The following is a 22,918-nucleotide window of genomic DNA, read 5'->3' as shown; positions in this document are numbered from 1 at the left end:
AAAGTGCAGAGTAAAATTGAATGGAAGAATTATTTGCTCTTAACAGAGCCTGCCCAGTTTTTTAGTCACTTATTTAAATAAGCAAAAATACAGATAAACTCATTTTGACAGTGCAGTTGGAGCAGTCTAACTTTCTACAACATGCTCTACCTTGGCACATAACTAAGAGAAATAAGAAAAATCTGCCCCAAATATGATTGAAATTGTACACATTGTAAGTAATTACAAGGATCAGTTCAGGTCTATTCAGTCTGCACATCTCCATTCTCAATGAGACATTCAATGAGCAGCCATGAAGAAAGTAGCTTTGTTATGGCAGACCCATAAAGTGGGTACAGAAAGACAACAAGGAAAGCTAATGGGGTATACTATGCAAATACCTCTGTAATAAAATTTTAATATTCAAAGAAACAGAATTTTCTTTGCATTTTTTTTATATTATTCACCCTCACCTCAGACTTCTACATTTCACCTGGGAGAAGGAGAGATAATATGAGCCTCCACGTGAAATCAGGGAAAGGGCTAGAAATGAAACAAATCTCAGTGCCTTCATAGAGATAGGATGGTCCGAAAATGGTAACATACAACTTACTGCTGCATTCAAGCTGGTACAGTCAATGCCATGTGTGGTGTGGCCCAGTGCCAGGCAGTTGGATGGCCTGTCTATTTCAGGTAATGTGCCAATCACGAATACATAACTCCAATTGTAAAAAGATAAGTCATCAAAGTTAACACTATGCGTGCAACATCCATTTATCTTGTACACATGCTCAGAGAGTCTGGGGACTGCTTAGGAAACAGCTGAATTTCTTGGTTAGATTTTATTTTTGTTGAGAGAGGAATCCATTTCACTCCCCAGAAAACACTGTCATTTGGCTGTGCATAAGATCTCCATTACCCTGACCAGAAAGATGTTTTGATGTGCCAGTTCTCCACCAACAGCACTCAAGATGTCTCAAGCCTCACAGAATGGATGCTGCCTTATTTGCACTTGTTAGAAAGTCAGAGCCGTAACAGCGCAGGAAAAGGGGTGTCCAACCCATCATGTCAATGCCAGTTATTTGCAAAGCAATCCAGTCAGTCCCATTCCCCATCTCTAGCACTGTTACCCTGCAGGTTTACTTCCATAAAGAGCCCTGCCAATTTCCTTTTGAGGTCATTATTTTCGTTGCCACACCATCATGGGTGACAAGGTCCAGGTCATCATCACTTAGTACATAAAATAGTTCTTCCTGCCACTCCCTCAATCTCTTGTCCAAAACTTTAAATGTGTATCTACAAGTCCTTATACCATCAGCTAATGGGAACAGTTTTTCTTTGTCTACCTTATCTAACCCTGCTATAATCTTGAACACTTCTATCACATCTCTGCTCTACCTTTTTGTTCCAAGGAGAAAAAGCCCAGCTTCTCCAACCTGACCTTCCAGCTAAATTCCCGCATGCGTGGAATCACCTGTGCATCTCATCTACAACCCCTGAAGCACATCAATTCCTCGCTAGCAGGTCTGGTGATTTTGAACCATAAGCTAAAATCAGCCCTTGGCTGTGAGCCTCCTAATGATTTTGACCAATGTTAATTTGTGATCCCCCTATTATATTCACCCAATATAATGTGCACTGCCTCATCAATGTAGTAATAAAGCAAATAACTCCGTTAAAAAGTACAGAATTGCTGAAGGGCCATCTGTGTGAAGGTTGTTGTTTCAGTGTTTTTTAAAATAATCATATGGGTCAAACTGCAAGGTTTGGTTGGCAGATATAGAACAATACAGTTTTTCACGATGTTTTCTACACCATACAATAGCTAGCTTCTGATGTTACTGGATTACCTCATTGACTTAGAATTCTATCATTACTGACATTTGTCACTGATCACAAAAATGTTGTATCAATGACAGGGTTCTTATTTTGAGAAAATGCATTCATGCCATATGTAGAAAAATCAACACAGCAATGTTTCCAAAAGGATTCTAAAATGTATTATTTAAGAGCTAGAAGAACAAACGATGGTCAGTCTGGGATGTTCCGCTGAAATTATCCTCCCCAGATGTTACGCTGAAATTATCCTCCCCAGATGTTACATCAATATTTCCTTCCCCATTCACGCATAAAACAAAAGTGATCAGATTCTTGAAAAGGAGATATTTGAGTATGCGTGTGTTATTTACACACCAAAACCAAAAATTGAACTAGTTTTAATCTGTATTAAAATAACATGGGACCTGAAACATCTCTCTGAAGGTTATTTCCCTTATGACAAATGATCGGTTTTCATTTCAAATGTACCAAGCTCATACTTGCCCACAAATGCACATCAAACTTCTGGCTGCAATTTCCTCAAACTTCTATTGCAAGGCATTTCCATCACAGGCTTTTTTCAAAAAAAAGGATTGAAACACTTATTTCAAGATTTCGGAAGTGGAAGGTTAATGAACTGTCAAAATGTTTTTGACACATCAACAGCACCATTATCATACATCCCAATCATCGGTTTCTTTCTGTAAAAAAAGCTGAATGTCAGTATTTTAAACCACGTGTCAGCATTTGAGATGAAACATCAGCATTTTTCAGTGGGATCAGTTTGAAGGCAGGATGAGAGGCTGTCCAATTCAAGCCATTTGAAGTAACCAGGCAATTTGCTTAACACCTCAACTAAAATAAAAGACTTGCATTTGTATACCGCCTTTAATGACAATGGAACTTTCCAAAGCACTTTACAACCAATGAAATTTTGAATTGTGATAATGTGCTAATCCAGGCTATTTCAAAGACCTGCCTCAGTTTTCTTGTTTTACTAAATGTTAGACCCTTTGGCCAACATCCCACACACCTCTTCACATCTCCACTTACTCCCCATGCTCCAGTCCATACCAACCGAATTCCCTCCACCCTTCCTCAATGGCCACTCTCGTTCCATGTCTCCCCATACATCCCTTCCACACATACCCAATGGCCCCATGTCAAATCATAGCACCTTCATATCCATTCATCCAGTATACACTATACACTGAACCAACAAACTCTTTATTAATAATGGTACGTGTGGCCTCATTCCGCATGCTCAGATAAGGGCCTAAATTTCCATAAAGGCTTTCTTCATTGAAACAAGCATACAGAAAGGAAACATTCCTTGATTAATAGCTGTACGAGCTTTTTAAAAGTGATGTGTCTTGTCATTTGCTAATGTTGACTTATATTAGATAAAGAGGTGTCAAGTGTTCATAGTTTGTTTTTGTTACTTTGAAGATCTAGTTGATTGACACTTGTATAGGGTTGCAGTAGCATTTTTAAAGGAAGTTATGAATGTCTTTTTCAAGCAGTTCTGCACATGTCTTAATCATGACAGGTTTATTGGTCTGTGTCCATTAGGTGATTAGGAATGGACATATTAGTTGGCCTGGAAGGTATGAAGAGCCATTAAACAGGGGCTATTGGGTGGTTGGAGAGGGAGTATGAGCTGGCACAAAGGACATAGTTAAGATCTTTTGAAGTTATCTTTCAAAAGGTTTTTATTTAAACTATGTTTGTGACTACTTTCTGGCCATGAACCACAAGTCCTCAGAAAGCTGATGATACCACAAACTGCGTGAGAGTGTAAGAGTGTGTGTGTGTCACCCTGGTCAAGGCATACTGTGGGTTCGGTGCCTGCGCCAAAAATCATTGGGGAAAGCCCACTGTAAACTTCCTCTATCCTAAAAAAAAACTATTATGCATTTCTCTTTGTTTTCTATCACTCAGCTAATCTTGTATCCGCATTGTTGCTGTTCACTTTATTCCATGAGCTATAAAACTTTCCTCACCAGTCTGTTGTGTGGCACAATATCAAACACCTTTTGCAAGTCCATGAATATTGTCATTAACAGCATTACCTTCATCAGTTCTCGCTCATACCTTTTTAATTACATAATCCGATGTGTTGAGCTAAGTTGAGTTGGTGGAAACAGGGCTTTCCCTTAGAAATCCATGCTGGCTCACCCTAATTAACATGTTTGCCCATATGGCTACTAATTTAATCATGAATTATTGTTTCTAGAACTTTCCCTGCTACAGGAGATAAAGCAATAGGTCTGTAATAGCTCGGCTTTTCCTTTATTGAAAAAGGCTGAAATGTTTAAATTTTGCCAACTTCAGGGACCACCACTATGTACATGGAAAACTAACAGATTATGACCAGTGCCTCTTCAATTTCCATTCTTGCTTTACATAGAAACATAGAAGATAGGACCAGGAGGAGGCCATTCAGCCCTTTGAGCCTGGTCCACAATTCATCACAATCATGGCTGATCTTCCATTTCAATAGTCTAATCCTACTTTCTCTCCCATAACCTTTGATCCCATTCGCGCCAAGTGCTATATTTAGCCTCCTCTTAAATACATTCAATGTTTTGGCATCAACTACTTCCTGTGGAAATGAATTCCACAAGCTCACCACTCTTTGGGTGAAGAAATGTCTCCACATCTCTGTCCTAAATGGTCTACCCGAATTCTCAGACTGTGAACCCTGGTTCTGGACACACCCACCATCGGGAATATCCTCCCTGCATCTACCCTGTCCAGTCCTGTTAGAATTTTGTAATTCTCTACGAGATCCCCCCTCATTCATCTGAACTCCAGCAAAAACAATCCTAACCTAGTCAATCTCTCCTCATACGTCAGTCCCACCATCCCTGGAATCAGCCTTCACTGCACTCCCTCGAGAGCAAGAGCAACCTTCCTCTTTGGATGCATCTTGGTACCTTGACAACTCCAAGTACAAACAGAATAACCAATACCACCTCCTGATCAATTCTGAACTCTTCGGATGATTCAGTTTCCTGCTCTGTCACCATGGCCTCACTAATGTCTGCTTCCTCGATAAAGACAGGTGTAATAAATTCATTTGATACCTCAGCCATGCCCCCCCACCAGCCCCAACCTCCATGTGTAAATTTTCATTTTGGTTCTTAATCTGTCCTATTGCGCCTTTTACCATCCAATTATACACTTTGTACTATATTATACAACTTGTCACCCAAGAAAGAAAATGCTTCATGAACAAACACAATGCAAAGTATAGAGAGGTCTATTCCCCTTGATAAGTTCATATGAACAATTTCTCATTGCAATTTTATTTGTGTTTTGAACTAAAAAATGTACCTTCCCCAAAATTATAGTCAATAACATATCCATAAATATATGAGCAGTCATGGTTAACAGTACACCAAGTAATTTCAACCTCAAGAGTATTAACGAAATAAGAATTTGTTTAGATAAGACAGGCAGCTGTTGTTAGGGAGAACACAATGTTTCAAACAGAGGTTCTTACAGACTTCAATTTTTCTCTTGGGTTCTGCTGAATCCCTGCAGTAATTCTAGTGGGAGTCTGGCAGAGGTCACGGTTTTAGACAACGCTTCCCTGGATCTAGCTCTGCATGGGATATTGCAGTTAATTTAGACAGCAATAGAATCTTTGCCCAGCCCTTCCAATCCCAGTGTTGTCAGGAGGAAGCTGGGCAGACAAAGGTTTGAGTCATTTTACAACTGTACATCCAATGTGGAGAACACGGGACTGACAATACCTGCCATTGTAGTAAGATAGTCATGTATCACTGCAGTGATACAGGTTGCAGACTCTTTTGTATACAATCCCATACAGTAGAGGTCACTTGGCACACTCTTGAATGAGTCGCAATTCACTGACATTGAGCTCACAAACAAGGCCAGTAGGTTTCTGCTCCTCCAATCGACCTTTGCTTATCCCCCCTCAATCCTGTCCTGTACATCTTCCCTAAGTTTGGGACAGCCTCTGATCTTGCTATTATGCATTTTATTGTCTTTATTTCCAGAGCCTTCTCCTAGTTGAGCGTCAAGAATTGCAACTTTCTGGCCGAAAGTAGAGAGCAGGTGGATCTAAGAATATTACTGGACCACACATTCGAATAAGAAATAGGAGGAAAGATGTGTGATACACAAAGGCCCATGTGGCAAAGTACTGCATTAATGATCAGTTTGCAAGTACTCATGTGGGCACCAAGAAACATGTGCTTTGTGATCATTGCTAGTCAAAACTCATGAGGCACCAGGTAAAACGTCATGTTGGCACCACTGTTAAGTGATCTGATAAAAACAAAGGCTTCTTTGGGCATTACATGATGATACAGTTGTCAGCGCTGTGCATTTCTCCTTTGGATGTCATGCAACAAACTTAGGTAAGCAACATGATTGTACTCCAAAACAACATTTCTGAATGATGCGAAGTGTGAACACCCCAACCTTGACAACTTCCTGTACATAGAACATAGAACATTACAGCGCAGTACAGGCCCTTCGGCCCTCGATGTTACGCCGACCTGTGAAACCAATCTGAAGCCCATCTAACCTAAACTATTCCATTATCATCCATATGTTTATCCAATGACCATTTAAATGCCCTTAAAGTGGGCGAGTCTACTACTTTTGCAGGCAGGGCATTCCACGCCCTTACTATTCTCTGAGTAAAGAAACTAACTCTGACATCTGTCCTATATCTATCACCCCTCAATTTAAAGCTATGTCCCCTCGTGCTAGCCATCACCATCCGAGGAAAAAGGCTCCCACTGTCCACCCTATCTAATCCTCTGATCATCTTGTATGTCTCTATCAAGTCCTCTTAACCTTCTTCTCTCTAACGAAAACAGCCTCAAGACCCTCAGCCTTTCCTCATAAGACCTTCCCTCCATACCAGGCAACATCCTGGTAAATCTCCTCTGCACCCTTTCCAATGCTTCCACATCCTTCCTATAATGCGGTGACCAGAACTGTACGCAATACTCCAAGTGCGGCCGCACCAGAGTTTTGTACAGCTGCAACATGACCTCATGGCTCCGAAACTCAATCCCTCTACCAATAAAACCTAACATACCGTACGCCTTCTTAACAACGCTATCAACCTGGGTGGCAACTTTCAGTGATCTATGCACATGGACACCGAGATCTTTCTGCTCATCCACACTACCAAGAATCTTACCATTAGCCCAGTACTCTGTATTCCTGTTACTCCTTCTAAAGTGAATCACCTCACACTTTTCCGCATTAAACTCCATTTGCCACCTCTCAGCCCAGCTCTGCAGCTTATCTATATCCCTCTGTAACCTGCAACATCCTTCTGCACTATCCACAACTCCACCGACTTTGGTGTCATCTACAAATTTACTAACCCATCCTTCCACGCCCTCATCCAGGTTATTTATAAAAATGACAAACAGCAGTGGCCCCAAAACAGATCCTTGAGGTACACCACTAGTAACTGAACTCCAGGATGAACATTTCCCATCAACCACCACCCTCTGTCTTCTTACAGCTAGCCAATTTCTGATCCAAACCACTAAATCACCCTCAATCCCATGCCTCCGTATTTTCTGTAATAGCCTACCATGGGGAACCTTATCAAACGCTTTACTGAAATTCAAATACACCACATCAACTGCTTTACCCTCATCCACCTGTTTGGTCACCTTCTCAAAGAACTCAATAAAGGTTTGTGAGGCACGACCTACCCTTCACAAAACCGTGTTGACTATCCCTAATCAAATTATTCCTTTCTAGATGATTATAAATCCTATCTCTTATAATCCTTTCCAACACTTTACCCACAACCGAAGTAAGGCTCACTGGTCTATAATTACCAGGGTTGTCTCTACTCCCCTTCTTGAACAAGGGGACAACATTTGCTAGTCTCCAGTCTTCTGGCACTATTCCTGAAGACAATGACGACATAAAGATCAAAGCCAAAGGCTCTGCAATCTCCTCCCTAGCTTCCCAGAGAATCCTAGGATAAATCCCATCCGGCCCAGGGGACTTATCTATTTTCACACTTTCCAGAATTGCTAACACCTCCTCCTTATGAACCTCAATCCCGTCTAGTCTAATAGACTGTATCTCAGTATTCTCCTCAACTACATTGTCTTTTTCCTGTGTGAATACTGACGAAAAATATTCATTTAGCGCCTCTCCTGTCTCTTCGGACTCCACGCACAACTTCCCACTACTGTCCTTGACCGGCCCCAATCTTACTCTAGTCATTCTTTTATTCCTGACATACCTATAGAAAGCTTTAGGGTTTTCCTTGATCCTACCTGCTAAAGACAACTTTCAGAATTGAGACACAGGTAACACAGCACTTACTCATTCAATACCCAAAATTCAAACTCTTCTAATGGTGTATAAAGTACAGGTTGTTTGAAACAGCTCTAGTCTACTATGCAGTACTTTCTGTGACAGCATGTCTGAAGAAGCAACTTGAGGCGAGGCTTAAATAAAAGCATAATACCGTGGAAGCAGGAAATCTGAAATAAAAACAGGAAGTGCAGGAGAAGTTCAGCAGGTCTGCCAGCATCATTGGAGAGAAACAAAGTTCGTATTTTGAGTCTGATCTCATTCTTTTCTCAGCCCACTTTTTCATTTCAGACTCAAACATCCACTCTATTTGTCTCTCTACGGATCCTGCCAGACTTACGGAGTTTCTCCAGTATTTTCTGCTTTTATTTGAGGTGATGGTTTTGTGCCTCTGTGCCAGACATCTGTTATTTGAGAAAAATGCACTAAATTCCTGTTTAAGAGTAAACGGTAATTCTTCGAGAACAGCCAATGCTCGGTGGTCTGTCCCAAGACGCAATGCACAAGGAGCACCCAATGTGTTTAAAAAGGAGCTGACATCCTACGATGACTCAATATTTTACAAACATATGCAATACCTAGCAGCTAGTGGTCTCAATGGTCTTGCAGGTAAAATTGAATTAAGCCCAATATTCTTTTATATATTGATGACTTATGATATTCCTTAGTATTAAATACGAAACACTGGAAGGAGTTATAAATATCTTTTGTGCTGATGGATTCCTGATTTATGATACGAGAGGAAGGTATGAGAACTATTCAGTACAGTCACAATTTATAGCTCTTTTTGATTGTAGCCAAATATGAGTTGGGAGTTGGCTCTGGTGGAGCATTGGGGAAGAGGGAAGAAATTTAACAGTGACAAGGAAAGTTATAAAAATAAATTCAGATGCAAAAACCCTGCTGGAGTTTCTCTTCTCCTCACAGCACACAGATTTTCATTGTTGAATTCATTCTCACAAAACAGATTTTAGAAAATATTTTTCAACATACACTGAGGAATCACCAAAAACTGAAAGTGTATGGAAAAATCCAAAAGGAGTCCTTTTATATGAAATCTTTTTGTACATTCTCTGAAATGCATAAAACTTCATTCTTTATCTCCCTGGAAATGCTGGCAATTGTGTTCATATGTAAAAGGGAGAAATTTTTCTTTATTCACTTGTGGGACTTGGGCATCGCTGCCTGGCTAGCATTTATTGCCCTTCCTAGCGCCATAACTTCAGCTGACAAGTAGCACAAACAACCCTTGTAGAAATTGTTAAGTATGATTTTCCTCTGGGGTTTTCACTGACAAGATTACCAGCAATTGTCAATTAGATAGTTGCAGTAAAGGTTGAAGGGAACATTGGAAACCACAGAATCTAATAGAATAGAGCTTGATGACAGTTCTTATTTGCAGAATAAAAAGTGGTGCTACTAAATGTCATAAATCAAGTAAAATCTAAACATTTAAAATACAGATTGAGTGTTTTGGCTTTTTGGTGTTAATAATGGTAGTTAAAAAAGAATACATTTGGAAGAAAGTATTACGAAGATTGAAGTGGATGGTATCAAACTGGAACAAGTAAATAAGTTTGTCTATCCAGATAAATGTAACCAGAAGATGATGGCACTAATTGTAGACAATGTTGCTGTGGCCATCCAGTTCAAACCTACCTTCAAACCAAGCATCATCATTTTTGCCAGCACAGAAAATGGGACAGATTGTGATTTACTCAACTGTGGTTCATGGAAGAAATTGCAAATGTTAACATTTGCTGCCTTCAAACTGACTTATTTTCTATGATTAATTCTCCACACTTGCTTTCTGCAGAAACCTTTATCTGTTTTTATATTTCTGGCTAGCTTTCTCTCATAATTTTCCACTCCTTATTAATTTTTGATCATTGTTTATATTTATCATAACATTTTCTCCTCTTATCTTCCACCTGTCTTTGCATAATTTATGTTATTTTCAGTTTAATACTATCTTTGTCTTTTCTAGTTAACAGAGGGTTGGTCCAATCCTGGGAACTTTTCCTGTTTGCAATAAGTAAAATGCTTTGGACGGAAATAAAACCTTTGAAATATGCTCCAGATAAAGACCATACAATACATGAAAATGGATTTGAAACTGCAAAAGTAAAAATAATTTTAAAAAAATAAAAGAACATCTAGGAAGGAATATTTTAGATTTTTGCCATTTGATCAGAGCTGAAAACCTGTATAGATTTTTTGCTGGAGGACAAAGTGGAGGACAGCAGTTGTAGAATGGATATTACCAAGCAGTTGTGGACAAGCTATAGTGAATGTGTGAAGATGATGCGAAACAAGATGAATGTAACGTACCAGAAGCAGTAGTGTGATGGAGGATTGCAGAATAGTGATCGAGTTAAGTAAAGTAAAACTGCGGATATATGAGCACCCCAGGAGCACCGTAGTAAATAATGCTTCTAACTCAAGTATGTTTCTACCTCAACCCAACACAGCATCCAAAACTATAATAAGTTTCATTAGTTTGTAACATAGCAATATTATGTCTCTCTGGTGGATGTAATTAAATAAATATGCTGATAAAAGATTTAATAGACCATAACAGAGTTTATTAAACAATGCTTGGAGTTGATGTAAAAGATATTTTGGAGGATTGCATAAGATTTACTGAGGGCTACAATTCCTCTAGAATAATGCTACTATTGTCCTTGCAATCTGACTCTGGTTTTATCAAGATGTTCATCCGTCACTTACTAAAATCGTTTTGCATTAGTTCTCAGATTTCTCTTATTTTGGGTGGAATGGGAAGGTTGTAATGTGATAGCGATCAGTTTTGATAAATTAGAAGTGGGATACAGTATTATGCTTCACATTTGAGTTTTGAATCTAACGTCAAAATATTTCAGAACTCAAAATGAATAAAATACTTTGTCAAATTACAAAAAATATTTAAAATGAATAAAATTCTCTGTATAAGTTGATCATGTTTTACAAACTTCTGCAAGGTATAAAGAAAAATATTTATATTTTTGTCTAGTCTCTTATCACATCTTTATGCTGGTCCAAAGATACCAAATTAATTACGTTTTGAAGTGTAGTCTGTTATGTTATCTTAATACTAAAATAAAACAAGAACCACATATATAAAAGCATAGTAATAATAAAATAATTTTCTGAAGAACAGTTAAAAATACAGTCTTTGGATATTAGTTAGAACTTATGACAAAATGGAGAAAAACTGCAGAAAGCTACAACACCAACAGACTTGAGGGTTCTTGTGCATGAAACGTGAAAAGCCAGCACACACAATCAAAAGCTAATGGAATGTTGGCCCTTATTTCAAAGGGGTTGGAGTACAAGAGCAAGTCATGATAACTTGTACAATGTTTTGGCGAGACCACATTTGGAGCACTGTGAGCAGTTTTGGTCTCCATTTTTAAGAAAAAATATTATTTCATTGCAGGCAGTTCAGAGGACGTTCACTAGGTTGATCCCTGGTATGGAAGAATTGTCTTATGAGCAAGGTTTAAACCTTGGTTGGGACTCTAGTCACTGGATTTAAGAGTGAGAAATGATATCATTGAGACATATAGGATTCCTAAGAGGCTTAACAGGGTAAATGCCAAGAGGATGTTTCCCCTTATGGGAAAGTGGACACATAGTGTCAGCATAAAGGGGCGCCAATTTAAGACTGAGATGAGGAGAATTTCTCCTCTCAGAGGTTTGAGTGTCTTTGCCCCACAGCTCTCTGTGGCAAGGAATTCCAGAGTCCCCATATACATTTAAGACTGAGACAGACGTATTCTTGATCTGTAAAGGTAATCAAGGGTAAAGAGAAAGGGCAGAAATGCGGACGTGAAGAATTTTGGATCAGCTATGATTGTTCTGATTGGTGGAGTAGACTTGAGGGGCCGAATGGCCTCCTCATGTTCCTATTTCTTATATAGTCTTACAGAGAGGAGACAAGTTGGAGACTTTGGCCTTAATTCAAAAATATTTAAGTCAGACAAATCTGAAGATTGGAAGCTCTTCTACGGGTCTGAATTTTATTGATTTCCATCAAGTGGAAAAATGAAAGCCTTTCTAATTTTTCAGGAAACTGGACAAAAAAAATATGTGGAATAAAATACTGAACTTTAGCTATGATCAGATATATTACCTTCTACAATTTGAAGTCGAATTTTCTACAGTAAACATTTCAGAGTTATTTAGGAGCAGCAGAAGCCTGCGGAAGGACTTTCTTTTAAAACTAACAAGCCACTGAACTCTTAAACTTCAAGAAACATTCCTGTACACAAAGCTTGAGTGCACATAGCTGGAACTGGAAGAAGAAAGCACACAACAAACAGTGTCTTCACTTAGAATGCTTGCATTTGTGTTTGGCTAGCAAGGAAACAATCCAATATTACGTGTTTTCTCCAACATAAAAACTCCAGCTGAAATATGCAGGTCAGAGCTCTCTCAATCTCCAGATGGCTTTTTATGGAAAAAAGTTTGAACACTGGAAATAAATCACTTTGTATGAACTAGTAGGCAGATATTAGTACAATACCCAGAGAGATTTTGTCCAATATGGATTACTCGCCTGCCTGGTGTTCAAACAGATTGAGAAAAGTATAAAAAAAGAGAAGATTCTAATTATTGCTTGCAGTTGCTGGTATGCCTAAGTATATGCAGCATGATTATATGCTTCAGGTATGAATAACACCAAATTTGCAGAGATGACTATGTATGGCAAATGTGGACTAAAGGAAATCCCGCTGAGTTGAGCTGTAACTCAATTATATAAGTTGTATACAGCATTAATAGAACTAATTGAGATAGAATGGCATGCTTAATGGAGGATCAGCTTTAGATTCTGACTTCTCTAAGAGTCATCTGAGTATAAAGTACTTCAAGATATTTGTAGTTTATTAATACGCATTACAATCATTAGCAATTGTTTCTCAAACAAATGGAACAGGAATGTAAAAACAAAACCATAAATGTGAATGCACAGAGCAGAAGATAATTCAGAACACCAGTATAGCTACATTCCATTTTCTGGATTATTAAAGTTTTATACATTGAATATTCCTAGTTACATTTAAAGGGAAACAGAAATTTGCAGCCCATTTGAAGACAACAGAAACTTAATATTTGCACCTATAAATCAACTGCACACAAAAACTGTCCTCATACTCAAGTATAAGCACTCAGTGGAAAACACATGCTACAATATCCAGTAGATCTTAAAGAAAAACTTCAGAGCACTGTGATAAATTACCAATAAAAGGCTAAAGAAAAAAGATAATTAAATAGTAAGATTTAAAAAGTTGGAATTTTATCATTTTGCAAAGCAATAGTCTGACAGACAATCCCTCAACAGTACAAAAACTATTTTATAGAACTTCTTTCAAATAGAGGTAAGAAATTTCAGAAATTTTATTTCTAAGCTTAGCACATAGTGTTTTATGCTGTAGCTTCTAATTAAAATCAAGAGCTTTAAACACTTGGGGTTAATAAAGCTATGTTCTTTAATCATATGCTGCTATGGTTCAGCTTTTTTGCTGGCAATCATTTTTAAGTATGACCATTACTTGAAAAAATAACTCTCCTGTGCAAAAGGATGCTTCGTGCTATTTTCCAAAGTGTCTCATCTGTTTAGATGTATTGTTGCTGGTGTCTCGCATTTTTCTTGTGAGAAAAGGACCTCCATTACAAAGACACCAGTATCTGGAAAACCACATTACCAGATTTTTAATGAAACAACACACAGCTATCAACTGATGATTTGATCTTGCCAATGATTTTGCTGGACATTATAGGCAGCAAATGAATATAAAAGTAAAATGTTACAAATGTCAGTTTTACAGTAGATGTATTTTTGATCTTGTTCCTGGATGTAAAACAAATACAAGGTCAGCAATATCTTGTGCCCAAAGGTAATCTGAAATGCCAACCACAAGATTATATCAGGTGCTTTTTCTTTCTGGCATCACTGCACCTAGAATAGGTAGATTCCTCATGTGTTAATGATTCTGCTTTTATTCCTCTTCCCAAAATAGGTCAGCAATAGTGTTAGGTCTGCCAGCCCAAGATTTTTCAGTGGGACTTCCAGCTTAAACAGCAGTCACTAACAGAAGGCTTTTAAAGAAATCTATAGGACATCTTATGCAACTTTACAGCCTCTGAAAAGCCAACCAAATTCCTCATCCTTCTAGCTCACATTTCACTCATTCTCCGCCATACTTCACAGAGAGCCACCAGCAGTGAGGCAGATGGCTCACAACTCATACTGGAAGGATCTGTTGCCTGCAGAATGTTAAAGGCTCAAGGAGTTCACCCACCATTAGGTTCAGTCTCAGAGGTTCCATCCCCAGAATTGGACTCTCAATGCACCCTCATGGTGACGTATCAAACCAGCTATTTACTGGCAATTTTTCTAACCGAATATCTGGCATTTGGTTATTTATAAGAGTGCTCAAACTGCAGCAGGAATCTCTTTCATATTGTGGTTATTTGTGTTTGGAAACTGCTAAGAAATGTACAAGGAAGAAATAGTAAGACTGAAGCACCTGAACTAACCTTTTATAAATTCTCAGCTTTCCTGTTTTAATTATTGCCCAGAACAAGACCTATTTTTGCTCTCCATAATACCACAAACTACTCTACTGTAACATCTTTTCAAACCAAAATGATTAACGAATGAGAGATAATCATTTCCGTGAAATGAAAATGAAGAGTTAAATCAGTCTAAACAGATTTAATCATTGCAACATTTCTATTCGTTTTCTGAACTTGGGTCAGGTGATTTATCAGGAATATTCTATAGATTACACTGAGTGAAACTATTTCCAATGATCGTGGGTCGATTTCTTTAACTTCAAAATGTTAGCAACTCAAAATATTAGACTTGATGAAAACTATGGCAAAGATATGTGTAAAATATGCAGCAACTTCCAGAGAGTTCGAAGTTCACAGAGTTAAATATGAAAATCCAGAGCTTGCTATTGAGGATGCAATATTCCACTGTCAACTGTGGGAAGTAACATCTCGCTGTTTCATAATTTAAACGTATCAGCTGACATGATGTCCCTGTACTCGCATCACAAATAGAAATTAACCTTGCCACAGACCATTAGAGCTCATCCATCCTAGTCTAAGTATCCTTTAAAATGGTATGGTAAGTCTTAATAGCTGTGATACAATCTTCCGTTCCTTCCACAGTCCATTTGTGTGAAGTCTTATTCCTACGGTGTTTGATATTTACACATTAGTTTTCCTTTCTGTATTTCTTTCCCTTTCTCTATTTCAATTTCTGGACCTGGAATTAACAAGGAGTTGACTATTTGAATTTACAGTTCCTATTTTTGCCTGCACTGCCCATTAATTATTCTTGGTATCTAGTAAGGAGATACACAATTACTTGCCCTGTTAATGCAATTCCAAGATGCCCAATCATCAGTACCATGGTGTTTGGATGACCTGTCTGCAGTACTGCGCAAAGCAAAACAAAAAAAAACAAAACAATCTATCGACAATATAAGTCTAACAAATGCTGGTCACAACAAAATCAAACCCAACATTCACTGCAATAGAATAAGCACTATTGCTTGTTCATGGAAATACATATTTAATTACAGTCATTTGGGTTTAACTTTACCAAAATTATGTCTGACAATATAAAAATGTTCTAAATTAGAAGAAATAAGGTAAAGCATTCTATTTCTAAATGGCTATATATGTATTTGATTCTAGATTTCAAATAAATGGGGTTAACTTCCCATCAGTATGATCTCATTCTGCAGGAAGTTCACAGGGTTATCACAACAAATGCTACCATTAAAGCTTCTCCTCTTCACTTTCATGCAATTGTAAAACAATCAAGAGTTATAAGGTGCTTTTACAGCGAGAAATAAACCAGGAGATTAAATGTTGTGCAAGTGATATTTGGCAGTTTTCACTAATAGTCAGAATGACCTTTTGAAAATATGAGTAACTGTAATGTAATGTTAGAAACAGAGCTTCTTTATATCAGCAGTAAAATACATAACCACCAACTATTAGAGGATAGGGAAATCCAATCAGTTTTCCCAAAGATTCAGTGAACTTTAGATTATGTACTGCTGGATTGAAATACGGCTGAAATGATGACTTTATCAATGCATTTTTCAGCTGTCTGAAACATACAAGTTAGTCAAGAGTAAATAAGTGCAAAGCAAAGATGCCAACTTACTCATAATACTCCGCAGCTGGTGTAATTTTATATTTGGAATATTTGCTTCCATTTCCCAGGACTGAGGCATTGAGTAGCTTTGGGTCAGTACAGTTGCGACTGTTCCAATGATTATTGCAATGAACCCATGGAAGGTCAGACGTAAATGAAGAGAAGAGATAGTACAGCGACCAGGCTATAATGACGTTATAGTAGAAGCCAACGTATAGGGCTATAAGAATCACAGCATAGCCCACACCTATAAGAAAAATTAGACATTTCAATTGTGCTATTAAATTCATAATTTACTAAGATATTAAAAAAAGGAAAGTGTCTCTCTTCCCCTTTCTCCAGCAAATAACAACAAAAGGACTCAGTTTATGTGGTCTATGTGAACTTCAGCAAGGTGTCACATGGGAGCCTGATTAGGACAGGAATAGCCCTTGTGATCCAGGGCAACTTGGCAAATTGGAACCAAGATTGGCTTACTGGCAGCAGGCAGAAAACGATGTTCAAATGTTTTTAGTTAGCCAATGTTCACAGCCTGTGTCTATTGATGCAACACAAGGTAAACAGTGAGGAGAAACCTTTAGACTGTTGGTCAAGACAGACACGCTGATCGTGGCAGATGAATTTTAATCCTGAAAAGTGAGAGACGATGCATTTTGGGATAATTAGCATGGTAAGGGAGTACAAGGCTGGAGGGCGGGACCCTAGGAAATACATAGGATCAAAGGGACCCTGTTGCATGTCCAGACAGCCTTGAAGGCAGTGAGACTGGTGGGAGTTGCGTTGGCAGGGTGGGGAGGGGGGTGCTGAGATAAGGTAATTAGGATGGCATGACTGGTCATCATCAGCTGAAACACTGAATACAAGAGCAAGGGGGTTATGGTGGAGTCATGTATGTTAGTTAAGGCACAGTTCGGGTGACTGTGTGCCGTTCTGGTCACTATAGTATCTAATTAAGCTAGAGATCATATTGTGCAAAGATGTAATTGTGCAGAAGAGATCCACCAGGATGTTACCTGGGCTGCAGCAACTCAGCATGGAGAGTGGTTGACAGGCTGGCATTGTTTTGCTTACTGCAGAAAAGGTCAAGGGGTGAGTGGTGGTGTTAAATGGGATCAAGCTCCACAAAATTATGATGGGCATAGATAGGGTAGATAGAAAGGGACCGATAACTGGCGGCATAGATTTAAGGTGAGAAACAAAAGGTTAAGAGGGCATTGAAGGAAAAATGTTTTCACCCATCACCCTCTTGGTGACTGGAACTCATTGCTTAAAAGGGTGATAGAGGCAGTAACCATCCCAACATTTTAGAAGTATTTAGATGACTACTTGTAAAGCCATTGTTTACAAGGCTAAAGACTGAGAGCTGGGAAATGGGATTAGAATTAATACATGTTTGATGGCTGCCACAGTCACAATGGGCCCTTTCCATGCTGTAACAGTCTATTTAGAGCCATAGACTAGGGCTTCTGAAGATCAAATCCCATTTGCTGGAGAAAGTTTTGCTTAATAGTTTTCATCTCTTAAGCAGACAGTTATGAAACGTACTTTCTAACATCATATCTAGCAATTTCATTTTGAAATTATCGTGCCACAAATTATTTTAAAGTTGACCTCAAAGAACAAGATCCATAAAGATGAAAAGGCACTGCAGCAACTTTACTTTTGTATTCTAATCAGTGTGAGAACAATGGGCCACATATCCAGGGAAGGCACACGACATACACCAACTCAGTTTGTGGCAGACAGCTGGTGTCCAACCTACAGTCACTTCTGGAGATATTGAAAAAGTGGCTCTGTCATAGCGACAAAATAAAAATATCAAGAGCTTTAGGAGTGCTTCTTTGGCATCATTCCCTCAATCTTCTGAGATTTAAACAGCATTGTGAAAGCTGCAAATGTCACAGCTCATCACATTTTTGCAAGTTTCCTTTTCCTAAAAAGACTTTATTTTTATCTCATTAAATTTCCTCCCCTCCTCTCTTGCAGGTTTTAGGATATGGATCTACATCAGCCACCAAAATCAATTAACTCAGCACTGAGCGAAGATTAAATCTAAGATCTATCTAATGCGTGCACTTAAACTAGTTAATTAGCCTGAAAAGCTAACTTTTTTCTGTCTTCCCAAATGCTGCTTACCTGAATAATTACAGTTTTTTGTTATATTATAATCATATGTCACAGTTGGTTTTGATTAGTGTATTCAAATTATACTTTTTTCCCCTGGAATCAAAATGAGCCGGAAGATGTGGTGTTGATGGAAAGCTTTTTCTACTCTATGCAAACAAAGTGCTCCAACTCCCAGGCTCTGAGGATAATTCAAGTGACTGGTGTGGATTTTTCTATCATGCATGGTTAGTGCTCTTCCTCAATAAAAATCACTTAACTGAAGGAAAATGTCATGCACTCTCTGTAGCCTTCAGAAGGTCTCACACAGAGAGAGATTTGCATTCATTATACTTTCGAAAATAACTCGAAATTGTTTCTACGGATGAATGTATAAGTCAGGAGCAAAACTAGGGCATTGGCTGAAACTGCTGCAAATGGTTGGAGGTTTGTCAGCAATAAATGTGTCTAATAACATTCCTTGTAAGGAATTCATATCTTCTCATAACTGTGTCTTCAGCCCCTGTATAAAAGCCATACATGAGCAACATATGAGCATTATTTGTTTTTCAGAGAGTTAAAGAATTCCTGCTCCATTCACAGCTGTAAAAGCAAACAAAAGGGAATACCAATAATATAAATATGGTGAGACCACCTCTGGCGTACTTTGTGCAAATTTAGTCTTCCTACCCAAGGGTGGATATATTTTCTCCAAAAGGCAGTACAATGGAGATTTACCAGTTTGAGTCTCAGAACACTTCTTGTATAAAATTCTTTAAGGATATGGACTTCACTGGCTGGGGTCAGTATTTATTGCTTATCCCTAGTGAAGAAGGTTGTGGTGAACTGCCTTCCTGAACCACTGTAGTCCATTTGGTGTGGGTGTACCCAAAATATTTTTAGGAAGGAAGTTCTAGGATTTTGATACAGTGACAATGAAGGAACGATAACATACTTCCAAGTCTGGATGGTGAGTGGCTTGAAGGGGAACTTGCAGGCAATGATGTTCCCATGCACCTGCTACCCTTGTCCTTTTAGGAAGCAGTGGGCTTGGAAGGGGTTATCTTATGAGCTAATAGGTCTGTCCAACAGGTTTGACATTCTTTCAGGGTGGATGAGTTAACAGAGATTGGAACAGGTAGCCATTCAAAGGGGAAGAGTAAGACAAAATGTAGTGGTGGTAGGGTCGTATAGTGAGGGGAATTGACACTGTTCTCTTCAGTATAGTGCATGACAGAGATGAAGAAGAATTTCTTCGCTCAGAGGGTGGTGAATCTGTAGAATTCTTTACCGCAAAGGGCTGTCGAGGCTGGGTCATTAAGCATGCTCAGATAGATTACCTTAAATCATTACAATTCAGTTGTTTTGGGGATTACCCAGGAAAGTGAATTTGAGGATTAGCAGATCAGCCATGATCTCACTGAATGATGGAGAGAACATGGTAGGCTGTATGGCCTACTTCTGCTCCTGTATCTTATGGGCTGATGGAAACTAAGTCATGAAGAGAACACACAATAGGGTTACAAAAAGATATGACTGAATTTAAGTCACTCAGCAACTCAGCTTAACTGAGTGAGCCAAGATATAGCAAATTAAGTATAATGTGGAAAAATGTGAACTTGTCCATTTTGGCAGGAAGAATTAAAAAAAGCAACTTTTCCAAATAGTGAGAGCTTTCAGAGGTCTGAGGTGCCGTAGAATCTGGGTGTGTTTGTACGAATCATGGCAGGTCAGTATGCAGGTACAGCAAGTGATTAGGAAAGCTAATAGAATCTCATCATTTATTGCAAGGCCAATTGAATACAAAAGTTATGCTTCGGTCACACAGGACACTGGCAAGCTCACATCAGGAGCACTATGCAGAACATGGTCTCCTTAAAGAAATATGTAAATACATTGGAGGCAATTCAATGAAGATTTACTAATCGAATACCTGGAATAGGTAGGTTGTCCTATGAGGAATGATTAAGCAGAATAGGTTGTATACATTGGAACTCAGAAGACAGGTTACTTGATTGAACATATAAAATCCAGAGTCTTGACAGAGTATGTATGGAAAGGGCATGATGTTTCCTCTTATGGGAGAATCTAGAAGTATGGATCATGGTTTAAAAATCAGGGTTTATCCATTTAAAATAGAGATTGGACAAAACAAATTCCCTCAGTGAATTGTGAATCTTTGGAACACAATCCTCGAAAACATAGTGGAAGCACAGTCCTTGAATATTTTTAAGGCAGAAGTGAAAAACCTCGTTAAAAGGTTGCAAGATTACCATGGATGGGTGGGAATATGGATTATAGGTTGATCAGATCAGCCATAATTTATTGAGTGACTGAGCCTTTCAAGTCAGCACCAAAAATCTATTCTGAGTTCCGACAGAGTATCAATGGACTGGAAATGTTAACAATATTTCTCTCCACACATGTTGCCAGACCTGCTCAGTTTCTCCAGCATTCTCTAGTTTGTATCAAAAATGTATTATGTCCAACCGAAACAAAGCCTATGGAGATAAAAGCAGATCATTAGATCTGGAAGTCAAGACCAGCCATGATTTTAGAGTATGGCAGAGCAGACGTGAATGGTCAATTGGCCTCCAACATTAATGTTTTTATATGATAATCATGCACTTTAACTATGCTGTCAGAATTAGATTCCTTCAAAGGATATTTAATATTATTCATTGCTGACTTTTTTTTTCCCTCATGAAAAACCCTGCTTTGAATATGGTCACTAGGGCAGACTTCATTCTATTTTGCTAAAATTCATCTGCTATTTATCAAAAGAAAATTTAGAATAATTCTATACATGTCTATTAGTATTGAATGAAAGCAGTCTAATTCAAAACTGCCAAAGATTCTTTTACTATTGAACTTTATTTCATAAGAAATGTTGATGGAGTGGTTTTCAGCGTTTGTAAGTTTAAACATTGAATATAGCAAATAGAAGTGTGTAAGAGTTGCAACACAATCACGAAATCTAATAGTTTTCTCCGTAATTACCTCCTTTTTTCTCTTGAACATACTCACTGATTCCTCGTCATTCTAAGGGCAGATATAAACATCTAGCTATTTTCATGTGGTGAGCCTACAAATTGAATGTTGGCAAGCTGCTTATCTGCACAGTGCACAATAGGTGATGTGATGCTATCCTCACTAGCAATTTTATAGCATGGGCTTACTGGATTGCAAGAATCCTACCTAATGTCTTTGCTGCATGTCAAGAAATGATGAGGCCAGATACAATGCCTTATCCCTTCAAAGCCAAGGCCAACAATTGGTTACTAAAGCAAATATTATGATCTGTACCTGGGATTTTAAAGGCTGAATGGCCTGAATTCTGAGCAAGAAACATGTCTGGGGCTCGGTTTTCAGTACCACTTACGGAACTGACATCGCTGGAAGCAAATGGATTGCAAGGCATTGCCATTTACATTTGAACAGCAGCAAGTTCAAATAAAATGTACTGACTAAATGCCTTAGAACACTGTGCCATGCCCATCCCACAAAATACACCATCACCAAACTGCAGTGTAGCAGGTAAGTGGTGAAATGAAACGGTGGAGGTCCAAAATTAAGTACAGGGCTGTAGGTATGCCAGTCACATATTTTAGTCGAGTGCTTAAAATTAATGAAAAGGCAAATGCCACATAAGCCCTTATAACTAGATGGCCAGAAATAAAGTGGAGACAGTTTTGATACTTTAATACAAAAGCTTGGAATCCACCAGGCATCATGTCCAACGGGGATGTATCATCTTTGGAAGGCATGCAATGAAAATTCAGGCATCCGAGAGTTAGTTCAGGAGGAAAGAATACATAAACTAGGCATGTTCCCTGGGATACAAATAGTGGTGATATTACTTAATCGAAGATTTTGGAATTTTGGAAGAGTAACCAGAGATTTTTTTTCAAATAGTGCAACATCTAGGACAAAGGGACATTATCTCAAAATCAGAGCCAGGCTAAAAAGGGAAGAATAGCTAAGAAACACATTTTCTCACACAGAATCAAAGAGGTGTGTCTCTTTCTTTCTCAAAACGCAATAAATTCTATATCAATTAATAATTTTAATTCTGAGATTGGTAAATCTTTATTAGAAAATGGTATTAAGAGGTGTGGAGCCACCTTTGGGTAGATGGAGTTAAACACAGGTTAGTTATGAGCCTATTGAAAAGGCAGAACAGATGAGAGGGCTGAATGGCTTATTCCTGTTCCTAGCCCTCATGTACACAACTGGTTTCTTTCTAAGGGAGGAACAGGGAAAAAAATAATTCTTCACAAAATTAAAATGAGTCTAACGTCAAAATGTTGATTCGGGAGGGAGATGACTGCAAACTCTGCCCTGTCAAGAACCTGAATCAGAAAGGATTCTTTGATAACAAGGTGTAGAGCTGGATGAACACAGCAGGCCAAGCAGCATCAGAGGAGCAGGAAAGCTGACGTTTCGGGTCTCGACCCGAAACGTCAGCTTTCCTGTTCCTCTGATGCTGCTTGGCCT

At 38.5% G+C, this 22,918-nt stretch overlaps 1 protein-coding gene across 3 annotated transcripts in view; it reads right to left on the bottom strand.

Moving 5' to 3' along the window:
* The window catches only part of slc6a2 (solute carrier family 6 member 2), a 167,448-nt gene that overhangs the window by 136,730 nt on the left and 7,800 nt on the right, over positions 1-22,918 (bottom strand). For all 3 annotated transcript variants that reach the window (XM_048605752.1, XM_048605753.1, XM_048605754.1), the window contains exon 3: positions 16,328-16,565. In XM_048605752.1, the coding sequence (XP_048461709.1) occupies positions 16,328-16,565 (238 nt within the window). The remainder of the gene's footprint in view (positions 1-16,327; positions 16,566-22,918) is intronic.

The sequence above is a fragment of the Rhincodon typus genome, chromosome 15, assembly GCF_021869965.1.
Source record: "Rhincodon typus isolate 14 chromosome 15, sRhiTyp1.1, whole genome shotgun sequence".
Classification (NCBI taxonomy): Eukaryota; Metazoa; Chordata; class Chondrichthyes; order Orectolobiformes; family Rhincodontidae; genus Rhincodon; species Rhincodon typus.
The sequence above is the reverse complement of the archived record's forward strand: the minus strand, read 5'-3'. Positions and strand labels throughout refer to the sequence as shown.